Raw genomic sequence first — 16,483 nt, 5'->3', positions numbered from 1 at the left:
TCTAATAAAAAGTAATTTGAACATCTTCACCAACACTTTCTTATCTCTTCTACTGACATATACACTCATCATCTGGATAAAATTGGGCTGATTAATAAAACCTCTAGCAAGCTTATAATACACGTTTATTTCAGCTATGGTCACAAGGGAAACAAGCACTCTTTTCCAGAATGTACATATTCAATTTCAATTAAATCAGTCTTCTTGCAGTTTATAATCCATCCATCATATCCCCTTGCCTCTGCTTTCTTTTTCAATATCTATTGCTCAAATACTTTCTCAGACAAATCCTTTTACTTCATCATAACAAACTATTTCACTGAGAATCATGAGGTACCTCTTTGTTTATTATCATCTAATATTCAAATAAAAATATCTGGTTGGTAGTAAAACAACACATTATTTATATGAAATGGAACAGTGAAGTCTAAAGTACCATAGAGATAATTTAACGAGAAATCAGAAATGCTCAGATTAAAATCTACTGAATTTGAGCATGAGCTCCCAAATAAATGTAAATAATTTCCTATTTCATGTAGAAGGAATTGGCATATAGAAGTGACACTCAATTCCTAGCTATAAAAATGAATGATATTTAATTAATGATATAATTGTGTAAACTTGGACCTTGGGTTATGTTTTTTATTCTATTTAGGATAATAGCTATTATCTCTTCATATATAAATTGTGTCACATTCTTTCTGGGGTACATTTATGTTAGACTATCATACTGGGGTTGTATTATTTTCTAACCTATGTGTCTATTTCATTCCAAGTATTCATTTCTCATGTATCTTTCACTCTAATGATTGTTTATTCTGCCTTGTCTAATTGATTGTTATACACATCCAATTTCTCCTGATTTTCACATATTCCTTTTTCCTGTTCTAGAAGTATATTTTGATTATCCTTTAAATCTGTTATGTCATTATTATGGCTTCCAATTGTTAGCAAAATTCTTAATTTCAGGTTTAATTTCATTGAACATGGTCACTATACCTAAAGTTATATACACACATGTACATGCTTCAGAACTTGTGTGTGTGTGTGTGTGTGTGTGTGTGTGTATATATATATATATATATATATATATATATATATATATACATACACATACATACACATATTGTATATGGCACATTCCATAATACATAGGATATATTATAAAAGGCCTAGTATACACATATATTTTATCAATACATATCATATATTTATTATTACAAGGCATGTACACAAATATATATATATATATATATATATATATAACTTTTTTGTCAAAACCACTACCAAATGCCTTTTTACAAAAAGCCTCAGATTCATTAATTTTAGATAGTTTTAACAATGCATATCTCACAAATTTAATTATAAGAATTAGATCTGGTAATACATGTTGGCTTATTATTAGCATTCCTGATATATACCCAACACACATCAGTTGGTTTAGTTTTAGTAAAATCAGAGGTGTCAGATAAAATTTAAAATATCTAGAACTTTGGATAATTATACTGTTTTCTTCAAAGGCAAACACAGAAAGTAACCTCTGAAGTTAGGTGTAGTTAGAGACTGCTTATTTTCTCTGAATACAATATATATGGCTCTAAAACAATAACTCCAGTTGTCTGTATATTTGTTCCCTGACCTTACAATCTGAATTTATCAATATAGACTTTGCAAGGATGATTTCAAAATTCAGTACAATTTTGACATTCCTGACATACCAGACAAGTGGTAGGAATTTATTGTCATAATTATACTCTATATTTCAGATTTCTACATTTTGTTAATAGTTAAACTTAGTTTCATGGGTGAGTTTGACAACTTGGGTAAATAGGACAAAATTTTCAAATGGTTAAATGATTCTCTCTTTTTTTCCCCATTTTTGATAGTTTTTGACACTTTGCCACCCATGCGCTATCAGGAAACAATGAGTACCATCCGGACATGGATCCAGCAGTCAGAAAACAAACTTGCTATACCTCAGCTTAGTGTCACTGAATATGAAATCATGGAGCAGAGACTTGGAGAGTTGCAGGTCTGTGGATATTTGAATATCATAAACAACACAGTGAATCTCTCATATCAAGATACCATGTTGATGTAATTTTGAATTAACATTAGAATTAAAATGACAAGAATGATAGTTTACCAGTGCAACAAATGAAGAAGAGATTTTGAGAATATAATTTATGAATTTTTGCCACCTTTCTCTCTCTACCATAAATATATAACTAATTTATGTACTGTGTATATACATATATGTATGTGTATATTTAGACATGTACATGTGTACATATAAAATACTCTCATTTAAAACATTTTGTTGATGTACAAAGTATATTTTTAGTTTAGTACACAATTTCAGATTTACTGGTTTCAATTATTAAAAAAGCCACCAAAAGTTCCCCCATTGATTTATTGTTTACACACAAAATAGAATATTACTCAGTTATAAAGAAAAATGAACTTACAGCATTTGGCAGTAAATGTATGCAGGTGGAGAATATGGTGCTATATGACATAAACCAGTCCCCCAAAACCAAAGGCCAAATATTCTCTCTGATATGTGGATGCTAACCCACAACAAGGGAGGGTGAGGAGGGGAAGAATAGAAATACATTGGATTAGACAAAAGGGAATGAAGGGAAGGGAGGGGTGGAGAAAGGAAGGACAGTAGAATTAATCGGATATAACTTTCCTATCCTTGTGTTTGTATATACACCAGGGTAACTCCACATCATGTATAACCACAAGAATACAATCCTCATTAGAATTTTACTCCATCTAGGTATAATATGCCAAAATATATTCTATTATGATGTATATCTAAAAAGAACAAATAAAATAAATATTTCTCAATTCTCAAAGAAACAAGGGTAAAATCAGTACATTTGTAAAATTGACTTGAATGTAAATACTCATCAAATATAATATTTAATTTTTTATTTGAGTTCTAGTAACCATTTTTAACAGCCATATATCTGGAAAGATAAAGATACTAATATGAAAGATGAAAAATATGATATTTGCTATACTTTTCCTATTAATTCAAAAAGCCTAAGTTGTATATTCAATTTTTTAAAAGATGTTAAAACATTCATTACATACATTTAGGAGCTTAAATATTATATTTACATTTGGAGATTATGAAAAAATAAGTTAAACTTTATCTGTATGATTAGTCCTTCTTCTAAGAAATAATTTTAAAGAAATTTTAAAAAAATCTTTTTTAGTATATATTGTTCTGTTTAAACTATTTACTATAAACCAAGCAAAATGTAGCTGTTTAATCTTTTATGGTTATATTTTGTTATTTTTAATACGTGGTATAATGATTCCAGGGTTTAGTTGAAAAAAAAGTTATGACCTAATAGAACTAATAAATTTTCAAGAATGCATAGAAACGCATAGCAATAGGGAAGTAGAGAAAATTACACAGGAAATGCAGAGTAGGTAAGTACAAAAGAATATTTCCACTAAGAAAGGAATAGGTGAAAGATAATTATTTATAAATAGTATTTGGAAAGTGTAAGGATCCTAATTCAAAAGTTACACCAGAAATAACATATAAAATACAGAGTTGAAAATATTTTGGAAATTAAAAAATACAGATTTGTAAACATAATGAGGATGCATAAAAATCAATGGAAGCAACAACAGCCATTGTAAAAACACCAGAGACAATTTTAAAGAAAAACAAGTCCAAGGAAAATAATTTTTGTATGAGTAAGAAAGTCTGTTGTCAACAAAAGTGTGCAGAAACAGCCAATAAATCTATGAAAAAAATATAACTTGAATTGTAAAGGATGAAATACAGATTTACAAAATGAGATACCATTTTTCATATACTATATTTTCACATATGCACAAAAACTCTTAACTGTTTTTCTGGAAATGATAAGCTAAACATTTTCATTTACTGATAGGAATATAATTTTTATTTTGTGGAGGAAATCATTTCAACATCTTCTAATAAAATACATATTCATTTATATATATATATATATATATATATATATATATATATATATATAGTTTGCATAAAGTCTAAATCTTAGAGTAATAACCAGAATATATTCAAAATATTAGTAGATAGGTGATAGATGTAAAAATAATTTACAGATGAGGAAAGCTAGAAGTGAATTTGTAGACCTAATGGAAATAATTAAAACTACTAAAACATATGTTTAAAAAAATACCTGGTGACATGGGAAATGGCTTACTTACAATGATTAGCTCAGAATATAGTTATATGCCAGATAGTGTCTAAAAAGTCAGTCATGGGATATCAGTTTAATAAAGTAAACATAAGCAAAGTTAAAGGTAAGGTTAAAAAAAATTAAGTATCACAAAATAGGCATGAGGTATTATCAAACGATAAAAGTTACACGTTTGTCAAATTTTTTGTATGATATAGGTCACATTATAAGTGAAGGAATGATTGTATGTGCATATAACATGGTTGATAGTAAATATTTAGTTATGAATAAAATGGAAAATTTATATAAAACCCTAATAGTTCTGTATATTTTTTCATACTTAAATTATGAGCCTTTATTGCTTTATAATCAAATTTATATTTAAAAAACATTGAGTAGGAGAAACCTATGCAGGTTAGATGTAAAATAAATTTTATAAAATTTTCCCAAAATTATCCTAGAATTTCAATTCAGTACTTAAATAAAATATCACCTTTTGAAAAATATGAAACTTGAGTTAACTGGCATCAATAGGCCCTTAATCTGGTAATTTATTCAATTATTATTACCTTATATCAAAATAATTTAGTTATAGTTTTAAAAAGACTAGAGATAAGTCTAAGAGTTTAGTATAATTAAGTTAAGCTCCATTAACTGTATCATAAATGTACTTATTTTATACCCCTGGTTCAATGTAATTAAATGTTCTAAAATTCTTTGGTTCAGTAAAATAAAATAAAGATTTGGGCATGTTTGACATTGTTTTTAAAAATGGCATGAATTCTTAAATATCACTAAATAATGTTTAAGTTATTCCTATAAAGAACTTAAATTACCAGTAGATATAACTAATATTAGAACATTTACTCACATAGATTTCATTTTAAGTATGCTTAATTTCTTAATTTATTGGAAACTTATCAATGTTAATTATTTAGTATAAATGTACTTTTTCTTTTCAATTTTTAGGCTTTGCAAAGTTCTCTGCAAGAACAACAAAGTGGCTTAAATTATCTCAGCACCACTGTGAAAGAGATTTCAAAGAAAGCCCCCTCTGAAATTAGTCAGAAATACCAATCAGAATTTGAAGAGATTGAAGGACGCTGGAAGAAACTCTCCTCGCAGCTGGTAGAACATTGCCAAAAGCTAGAAGAGCAAATGAACAAACTTCGAAAAATACAGGTAATTCAAATTTTGATTGTTACATTCACTTATTTACTTATTTTCCCTAATAGTGCACTGTCAAATTTAAAGGTAAATTGATATTGGAACCCCAGAAAGCTTTGAAGACATCAGTGAGATCAAACACACAAACCTTTATCAATGGAGTATAATTTGTGTATTTTATTTAAAAATGTAATTAATAGCTCTTGTTCTTAGATTTTCTTTAGAATTATTTTATCAATACAAATAGGACTACACTAAGATGCTTCTGAATTTAAATTCCAGTCCAAATTCTTAGTTATTTTTAATATTTACAATCTAAAGTACTATGCAGTCCTAAAATATTCTATAAGCACAATATGCATATTTACATGTCTGTATTTATAAACATATGTGTACATATATACATACATATAGCATACATGAAAAAAAAAACATTTCTTCTTTGCCAGGAGCTACATGCATTCTTTGGTTCATGACCTCATCCTCCATCTTCAAAGCCTTATGGTGTAGGGCATTAAACATTATAGGAATAGGCAGGAAAGAAGTCCAACATCAAGTGAGAACATATTATCTTAAGTATACTTTGATCAGGAAAATTTTAGTCTGCAAATAAACAAGAAGAAAGCTTCAAAAGAACTAGTATGTTCAACTCACTGGAGATACTATATGTTTAAAGATTAATAAAATATATGATTAGAAAATGCTCTGGAATATCATTCTTTGGAAAATGTATTTTAAACAAGTAATAATGGAATTAACATCAACAACAGCAATAATAATAAAGGGTTGTTACTACTATATTCAAGAGGGAAAGATGTAATTATATTTTTATTTTCAAAACATTACCATGGCCAGGCATGGTGGTGCATGCCTATAATCCCAGTGACTTGGGAGTTTGAGGGAGGATTGTGAGTTCAAAGCCAGCCTCAGCAAAAGTGAGGTGCTAAGCAACTCAGTGAGACCCTGTCTCTAAATAAAATGCAAAATAGGGCTGGAAATGTGGCTCAGTGTTCCAGTGCCCCTGAGTTCAATCTTTGGTACCACCCTTTGCTCCTCCAAAAATCATATTACCATGAAAAGGAAAAAGAGAAGAGGAGATTACTGTCACAATGTACAGGAATGATTTCAGTTCAGTAAGACTCAGGCAGATACCAAAAAGTGATAATGCAGTAATGAAGAAGTCAATAAGACTGGAAAAAGAACAGTGTAGATATGGAAGAGGCACAAGTACCTTTGAAAAGGTTAGGAAGGTGGTAATGTTGAAGCTTCTAGATTTATTCAAGTGTTTTTTAATAATATTACTAATTATATTAAAAGGCAAACATTCTGTGAAACATATATTTTCAAAGAAATTTAATTAAGAGAATATAGTGCATCTAGACAGTGGTTGAATCCTATAGAAATAACAAAGTGACGGACATGTTCGAAAAATAACCAAAAAAGCATCAAAAACAATGTCCAACAAGGAGGAAAACTAGGAGGTAGTTGGCTATTCATGAATGATAAAAGATGAGGTGGATTTTGTTTTGTTTTGTTTGGTTTGGTTTTGGTACCAGGAATTGGGTCCAGGGGTGCTAAACCACTGAGCCACATCCCCAGTCCTTTTTATTTAGAGACAGGGTCTCACTAAGTTACACATGGCCTTGCTAAGTTGCTGAGTCTGGCTTTGAGCTCACAATCCTCCTTCCTCAGCCTCCTGAGCCACTGGGATGACACTGGGATGCACCCAGCAAAAGATAAGATTTTTTTCACCTGATCATTGCTTCAAACTGGTCAGGCAAATAAGAAATTAAAAGCAAAATCTTATTTTTTAAAATTGACAAAATCTTGGTCTGAAAGTTCCCAACTGAAGGGACTATTTTAAAGTGTCGACTGTAGAAAACAATTTGTGGAAGTTCGGGTTTAGGGAGGCTATAAAGACACTATTACATTGAGTTTATTGTTCATAGTTTGTTTTATGTAGTGTAAGGGCACATTGTTAGTATTATCATGAGTTGTTTTGTAACTTAAAATTTCTCTAGAGGGGGATATGATTTAATGTTCTCGAGAGGAACATCGTAAAACCACATTTGGTAGTAATTTTTTATTTTTAACAATAGCAGACTTCATACACCAGTGCTCATAGAGTAGACCATAAAAACGCAGTCTTAGTAAAAATATTCTTTTCCTGAAGAGCTACTTAGAGACATCCTTCAAACATGGTATTTGTTTGTGGGCTTGTGTTTAGACATATCATCATGATGAACTATGTAAAAAGTAATCAACACCCAGTAATTCCTTAAAATGTTCTCTTATTCCAGAATCACATAAAAACACTGAAGAAATGGATGGCTGAAGTTGATGTTTTCCTGAAAGAGGAATGGCCTGCTCTTGGAGATTCAGAAATTCTAAAAAAACAGCTGAAACAGTGCAGAGTAAGATTTTATATAATGCCTTTCATGTGAACACTTTTATATGGTAATATTTCATTAGATCAGTATTTTTTCAGAGGACATTTAGTAATATCAGGAGAAAGTTTTGGTTGTTGCAACATGCTAGGAATGATATTAAGGCTGGCATCTAATAAGTAGAGATCATGGAAGCTGATAAACATCCTATCAGGCCCTTCATAACAAATAATTACACAGACTAGAATATCAATATTATCGGGGGCCAGGGTTGTGGCTCAGTGGTAGAGTGCTTGCCTAGCGTGCATGAGGCACTGGATTCAATTCCTGGCACCACATAAAAATAAAATAAAATAAAATAAAGGTATTGTTTCTACCTACAACTAAAAAATACATTAAAATATTAAGAGTATCAACTTTGAGAAATCACTGGTGTAATAAATGAGAAAGTATTGCCTTTTATTTAAACCTAACTTTATAAAATAATATAAATAGGTAGATAATTTAAAGAAACCTTGACTACTTCTTATATCTTATTACAGATTATTATTTATACCATTACTCCTTCCACATATAGTGCACTATGTTATATTACACAACATGGTTTTATGAAATGATATTCATTATACCATTGTGATACAGCAAGAAGACAATAATATAGCTTTTTAAAGAACTTGCTTTGGGGAAAAAAGCTAAAAAAATAAATCTGGGTTACAAATAACCTTCACATCCATCGTGCTATAATCAATTACTGTAATATCCTGTGTTTGAAAATAAAAATCTTTTCAAAAGTAGTAATGTATGAAGCCCTTCATTTTCACACATTTTTTCTACCAAGAAACACTAAATTTATTTCCTTTGTTTTTGAGATAAGTAGCACACAGATAATTCCCTACTTCATTCATACCATAAAAACACTGAACATTTTTGTAAGATCTATATGCAGATATCAACTGAATTTTCTATTTCATATTTTAAAGTACAAAATTCATATGCAATGTCATCATTCTTATGCAGTTCCTATTTATGTTGCATTTATAATATATCGTGATATTTTTTCAGCTAGATTAAATGGTATTATTTCCTTAGCTTTTAGTCAATGATATTCAGACGATCCAGCCCAGTTTAAACAGTGTCAATGAAGGTGGGCAGAAGATAAAGAATGAAGCCGAGCCAGAGTTTGCATCCAGACTTGAGACTGAACTCAAAGAACTTAACACTCAGTGGGATTACATGTGCCGTCAGGTATGGACAGTATCTTTCACTGGATTTGGCTCAATTTAATTCACTGAAAATTTTTAATGTCTCCCTTTACCATTATTTTCATATAAAGTCTTCTTTCTAGCTATGTTCATGCTTTAAGGCAGAATTTAAATAAGCCTCTCTGGAGTACAGAAATATTTTCATAGTAAATATTTTAAATAGTACATTTTTTATTGTTTTAGTTTTAAACTGACCTTCTTGAACTCAGTTGTGACACTGAAAAATGAGATCTTACTCATAGTAATTATTTTCATTTAGTCTTTTCTCCAATGCACAAATGTTTAATAATAAATAGAATAACAACAGATAAACTCCATATTTGATATAGAAATAAATTGAACAAGTTAAATGTGTATACACAAATCTATATAATTTTTACTTCTGATTGTTAAGATTTCAAAGTTTAGCTTCTTTAATACCTTTATTTCAGTCAATGAATTAAGACTGAAAAATGATTAAGAATAATAATGAATAAAATAAAAAAACTAGATTCACTTATGAGTTATTTGTTTTCATATAGCAATATATATTATAGATATTCATTTTAAATTTAATGATTAAACTATGGAAAATAAACTATTATATTTATTAGTGGTATATAACAAATATTTCTTATACAAAAGATAAATTTTGACCTACACCAGGCAGTGATTACTTTAATATTCATCAATGCCTTTTTGTTTTATTTTATTTTTGGTATTGGAGATTGAGACTGAGCCCTTTTTATTTTTTATTAGTTTTTTCACCCTTTTAAAAATTTTGTTCTAATTCATTATACATTCTATTAGAATGTATTTTGACACTTTAAAACTTAGGGCCTTGCTAACTTGCTGAGGCTGGCCTTAAAATTGTGATCCTCCTGTCTCAGCTTCTTGAGTTGCTGGGATTATAGGCATGTGCCACTATGCCTTGCCATTAATAACTTTTTTGAAGTTAATGAGAGTTTTATTTATATGTGTTAGAGATAGTTAGCCTTTGGTTATTTCTAAGTAACTTTTAAAAATTAAAAAGAAATAATGCCAAAAGGTAAAAGTTCAATTTGAAAAAGAATTTAGAAAACCAATGGTCAAGGCAAGTTGTGCATCTATTACAGTTAACTGATGAATTTTAACAGTTCTATTAACTCACAGATAAGATAACCTTGGGTCAACTAACTTGCATGCTTCTCCTATAGCAAGTCAGTGGTATAAGGGTTTTTCATGAAAAAATCATCACTTAAATAATGGATTGTACCATTGATAGTTTCCTGGAAGACCTGTGTGAAAGGTTTTTGTTTTTGGAATGTTCATAATGGAAGAGTTGAAAAAATACCACCAATTTATTTAGAGCAAAGGGAAAAACGACAGCAAAAATTTTATGAAGGTCACTGATGTTACAGAAATCTCAATATTTTTACAATTTATACAACTGTAATTTTAAAAACACCTTAAATCTTAAACATCTTGGCTTAAGACCTGTCTATTATAATGCACACTAGAAAAATTTTTGTTCAAAAGAAGTATTTTGAACACATCAGCTTCCTGCATGACAAAAATATTATAGAACCCAGCCATGATCTGAACTTTTTTTCCAATTCTACAAGGTTTTACATCTTTCTGCTTCTCCTTGGAGTATCATACTACCCATGCTCTCCCTGTGGAAAAAAAATCATCTAGTTTTAAAAGGAAGAAATTATCCACTCAGGTGAAGAGAAAGATAGAAAAGTAAAAGAAGTGAAGCTGGGCTTGGTTGTTGATACCACCTCAGTTGTCTAGACAAAAGAATGGAAAAGTAGTATAATCCTATGTATCATAGAAATATCTACATACAAAATGATGATGTTCTTTCTTGGGTTAGAGATGACTTGTTACCTAATATTAGATGTCAAGGTTCAGAAAAACACAAATAGAAACAAAATTGTCAAGTATTTGAAATACTTGAAGATATTTGGAGGTCTCATAATGCAATTTTGGAGGTATAAAATGGTTAAAATTAACTTAAATTCCAAATATCATGTACCCAAATGAAAAAAAAAATCAAGATTTTAGCTATTTCTAAAATAAAACAATAACTTTTACTGAAATATCCCACAAATTTCCAAGCAGAGTGGCAAGAGGATGGTATGGGCTGGGGCAGGGCACAATGCCACACACCTGTAATCCCACCAGCTATGGAGGCTGAGGCAGGAGGATCACAATTTCAAAGCCAGCCTCAGCAAAAGCAAGGCATTAAGCAACTCAATGAGACCCTATCTCTAAATAAAATACAAAATAGGGCTGGAGATGTGGCTCTGTGGTTAAGCACCCCTGAGTTTAATCCCCAGTACCCCCCCAAAAGAAATATTTCATAAATTAAGCAACAACATTCAAAAGAAGGAAAAAAGGGAGAAAGGAAAGGAGAGAGAGGGAAGGAGATTTATAATTATTCATATATTCACATTGTCATATATATTTATTAAATTAAATGCATATAGGGGCTGAGACTATAGCTCAGTTGGTAGTGTGCATATTTGAGGCCATCAAAGAAAGCCATTGGAAAGAGCAGCTCAAAGAGAAAAATGGATGAAAAATAAGAGTCACGAGCTCATTCAAAAATCACATTGATTTAGTCTGTATGTCAAATGCATTTGGGTGCTATCAAAGATATTTAGATATAAGAGTGACATAATTTAAAGTAATTATTTAAAAATTACTATGTATTCACATTATACAGAGAATAAATTGAAGGAGCTCTAGTGGAAGCAGTTAGGAATGAATTGCTGTTGTTCAAATTGAGATAAAACTAGAAAAGTAAATGGAAATATTAGTGAACATTGAGAGACATGAAGAAACTTGAAATATATGACCCTCTTGTGACATTGTGTTTTATTTACTGTCCAAACTTCTCATAGCATTTTCCCTCATTCTTACATAGAAATGGATCTGGTTTGAATACATATTACTCTGCTCATTACTGTTTTTTTCTGTTTTGTGGTATGTATATTTTCCTATTCTAATAGTAATTACCCAAGGAGGGAATATGTTGTTCTGAGCAAACTGGAACAATGTGCTGACCACTCAATGTGGACATATTCCATAGATCAGCCTTCACACTTCTCTATTTCCAATCATTGCCTAGGTCAACTCATACAACATCATAATTTCAAATATAATTCATAAATTCTACCTTCCACAATTTTTGTTATATTCTGGAAATTTCTCCTGAATCTTAGGACTGCATATTCATTTTCCCACTCAATACATACACGTGAATGAAATATTAGAGTGTGTGTACGTGTGTGTATGAGATATTATATATATATATATATATATCCAAAATATAGACATGCATTACAATAGATATAAGCTGTATGCCTACTGTATACAGTAAATCTAACATACCCAGACAAAATCCCTGAAATTTCTGATATACTCAACAATCTGCTATCTGGGTAGTCATCCTGGCATCCCCATCCTTTCAGCTACCCAAGTCAAAGTCCTTAAGGTCTTCTTGTCTCCTATATTTTTCTCACACCCAAACATAAAATAGATCAACAAATGCTGTTGGTTCTAACTATACAATTCCCAAGTTCCAGCAATTTCTCAACATCCTTCTGCTCTTACCCTAGATGAATTCATCATTCTTTTTTAGACCATTGCAGAGGATTCCTAACAAGTCTCATGTTGCCATTTTTGTCCCTTCCCACGGAGCTATTATCAGCATAGCAGCCAGAATGATGGTTTCAAAATATGTCAGATATCACTCTTCTACTCAATAACTTTTCAAGGTACTCTAAAATTTAAGCCTGTGTATTGGCCTAGGAATGCATCTGAAAGAAAGAATTAAAGCATAATCTGTTACTAGTATTGTGCTGATTAATGTTTGACAACTGGTATTATGAAAGTAGATCAAGGATATAATCCCAGGAACAGATTTGGGAGAAAATATAGGCATATGGAGTTCTGGTGCATATCATTCACTTAGATATAAATACACAGTTGGCAGTATGGAAAAAAGTGATCTGAAACACTATTTTAAATGTAAGAAAGAAATGGAATAAGAAAAGGTCTTAAAAATAGAGATTGGAATGATACAAGAAGAGGACTAGCCACAGAACTCTGGGAAATATTTAAATGTCAGCAAGTAAAAGAAGGCCAACAGAATAACTGAGAAAAGAAAATATGTGCAAAAATTGGCCAAGAAAGCTGCAATGTCAAGAAAGTATGGGTTTCAAGGAGCCAAATATAATTATGAGACTCAAATGCTACAAGAAACAAATTCTGAAAAGTAAAAAAAGGTAAGAGATGGTTTGGAAGATATATATTAGATCAAGAATCAGGAAAACCTTAATGTTCTTAGAGTTACAGTGGATTGGTGAGGACAGAGACAGATTATATTTTAGCAATTTTCTAGAGGTCATTAAGTAGAAAAAGGAGAGAATTGCACTTTAAAATTATGAACTGTATAAAATTATGGTAAGATGGATGTTTGCTTAATTTAACTTCTTTAAATCATAGGAGAGTCTGTGAACATATTAATATGGCGGCCTAAAAGAAACGAGAGAAGAGTTGAAGAACTATAAATTCAGGAAAGATACAGAGGAAAATGAGGGAAAGATACAGGGAAATACAGACCTCAGAGTATTAGCTCTGAAAAGGACTCATTGACCCTGGACAAGACCAAAGTCATCTTTTGCTCTGAGATCAGAGATTAAAGAAAGTGTGGTGGGGGAGTAGTGCTAAATGTTCGATTTATAAAGTATATAACAGGAAACAGAAAGAAATTCCTGTCTTATCTATTATGAAAATATGCTGTAATCAGCTGACACTGTTGGATAGATTGGACAGTTTGAAGTAAGCATATTGGAGTCACTAAAGATATAAAGCAAAATTGTAATTTTAACCAAAATCTTTTCACAGAAATTCTTTTTAACATATGAAAGCAAACATTGCATGTCTTAGTCTTTCCAATCATTCATAAAGCTGTAGTGGATCAAATTGGAAAAAGACCTTGGAAATTGTCTAGTTATAAATCTGAACTACAGAGAAATGATGTTAGATTGCTTTGCATTGACTCTAGGAGTTCTGATTCCTAAGTCAATGTTCTTCCCAATACACTTGTATTATCATCTCAGAATGGCCTTATAACCTTTTTTCTTAAGGAAAAAAAATCACTTCTGATCCCTTTCCTCTAGTTTAGTTTTATAGCATGCCATATATATATATATATATTTTTACTACAAGTTTGGACTAAGTTTCATTAGTCTCTCCAATATTTTTGTAGCTTCTCCAACTGCTTCAAATGATTATAGTAGAGTAGATTGTCTACATAGAAATTTAACAACCTGTTTATTTAGGCTTACTATAGGTTTATTAACTGTACAAAATGGTATTTATACCTTTACTAGAATAATGATTAGACATATTGTTCTTGATGTGGCAGACTGGAACAGTTATTCATATTTCAATAAATTATTTTCTATATTCATCTAGAAAAGGAAAGCAAAAGTGAAACATTGATCAAATTCAACTTGGTTGGGTTATGAAATGTAAGGGAAATAAACATGATGGAATTTCTACACATATTGAGTATTGAGTAAAGTACCATGAAATTTTTATTTTATTAAAATTATGCAGTATATATTAAAACTTTACTATTAGAACTCTGTTAGTTAAAATATCAAACCTTGTTTAATCCCAGAGAAAATAATTATTTTGAGTATAGTTACATTTGAGAGGGAAGCACTAGTTATAATTACTATAATACTACTCAGTACTTTGTAACAAGCTATTAGTGTATATGATTTTGTTTTAGATGTCTTGTTTTGCTGTTTTTTAGTTATTGAGTAATAAATTCCATGGGAAACATTCTTAATATTTCCAAAAATTATGAGGGTTTAAAAAGCAGATGTTCCATATGACCTCACATATTGTTTGGCAGCTTGCTATTTAAACTTAAAAATATATGGTGTAACATTTTATTTCAGTACACAAATTGATGATATATGATATCCCATGGTATGTATATTCAATTAATCCCACATGAAAGCAAATTTGGATTTATTCCCAACATGCTGCTTTATTCACAGCTGAATTAAACAATGTACATGCAACTCTGTACACTTTGAAATGATTTACTCTTAAAAGTGACAGAGTAGACTTTGGTTCAAGAACATTAATATTTTAAATATATTTTATCAGCTTACTATGAAAGGTTATGTATTTCCCTAAACAGTATGTAAACTTTTATATCCCCACACCCATGCCAAAATGAGCATATTTATTAATTTTTTTGCCATACTATTTTACTTATGAAAAAACAATAATTAGTTATGGGTTGTAGCTCAGCCGTAGAGTGCTCATCTAACACACGTGGGGCCCTGGGTTCGATCCTCAGTACCACATAAAAATAATAAATAAATAAAATAAAGATATTGTGACCAACTACAACTAAAAAATAAATATTTTAAAAAGAAAATACAATGATTAATTTTCACTTGTGATTACTTACATATAAATAGTATTGGAACATCTTTTACACAGCCATAATTTTTTCTGTGAATTATCTGTTTATCTTATACATTTTCATTTTTGCTTTGTTTTATGAGAATTTTCTGTAGTTGTTTCATTTTTAATTACCTAAGATATTTAAAATCATAAAAGCATCGTCACAAAACTGAAAGAATGATCAATTAGTTCTACATATGCCAATAAAATAATTTTACAACTGAAACATTAGCTAAAAGTTTTATATTTTTTTCTACTCACAGAAAAGAATTGTCAAAGACAAAAGCTAACTTATTGTAAATAGGGCAAACTGGTCATTTTATTATGTATTCCAATTAAATGGCTATATTATATCTTCACACTTATGTGAGATTAAACATGATCCCCATGAGTTACTAATTATTAAACATGAGTTACTTTTCTTATGAATATAATCCTTTCATTTCATCTTTACTATCAAATCTTAGTTATTTACACATCATTCAATAACATGGTAATAATAATGTCTTGGCACTGTCAGTATTCATGTTTTGCTTGTTTGTTTATTTTATGGAAGGTATATGCCAGAAAAGAAGCCTTAAAAGGAGGTTTGGATAAAACTGTAAGTCTCCAGAAAGATCTATCAGAAATGCATGAATGGATGACTCAAGCTGAAGAAGAATACCTAGAGAGAGATTTTGAATATAAAACTCCAGATGAATTACAGAGAGCAGTTGAAGAGATGAAGGTAAAATAAATCAAATAAACCAAAGAAATAATGGAAAGGAATGCAACATTGCTTAAAATTGTCCTTATGGCAATCTACTGTCATCTGGGTTTAATAGTAGAGATTGATTTTTAATTAATTTTAATCAATTTTGCTTCGAATTTTGTTATATTTTCTATTAAAGTCTTAAAATCTTTATTAGTTTAGTGCATTGTGGTCAAAATGTCAACATTGACAATTCCAGTTTAAAACTTCATTCTTTTGAAATAATGTAGTGTTGAGGATTAGAATCAGCTGATC

At 30.2% G+C, this 16,483-nt stretch overlaps 1 protein-coding gene across 3 annotated transcripts in view; it reads left to right on the top strand.

Annotated features, from left to right (window-relative positions):
* The window catches only part of Dmd (dystrophin), a 2,011,337-nt gene that overhangs the window by 692,830 nt on the left and 1,302,024 nt on the right, over positions 1-16,483 (top strand). For all 3 annotated transcript variants that reach the window (XM_077107047.1, XM_077107046.1, XM_077107045.1), the window contains 5 exons: positions 1,887-2,032; positions 5,166-5,378; positions 7,664-7,777; positions 8,840-8,995; positions 16,034-16,204. In XM_077107047.1, the coding sequence (XP_076963162.1) occupies positions 1,887-2,032; positions 5,166-5,378; positions 7,664-7,777; positions 8,840-8,995; positions 16,034-16,204 (800 nt within the window). The remainder of the gene's footprint in view (positions 1-1,886; positions 2,033-5,165; positions 5,379-7,663; positions 7,778-8,839; positions 8,996-16,033; positions 16,205-16,483) is intronic.

Source organism: Callospermophilus lateralis, chromosome X (genome assembly GCF_048772815.1).
Source record: "Callospermophilus lateralis isolate mCalLat2 chromosome X, mCalLat2.hap1, whole genome shotgun sequence".
Taxonomy (NCBI): domain Eukaryota; kingdom Metazoa; phylum Chordata; class Mammalia; order Rodentia; family Sciuridae; genus Callospermophilus; species Callospermophilus lateralis.
Note: the sequence above shows the minus strand (reverse complement) of the source record. Positions and strands in the feature narration are given on the sequence as shown.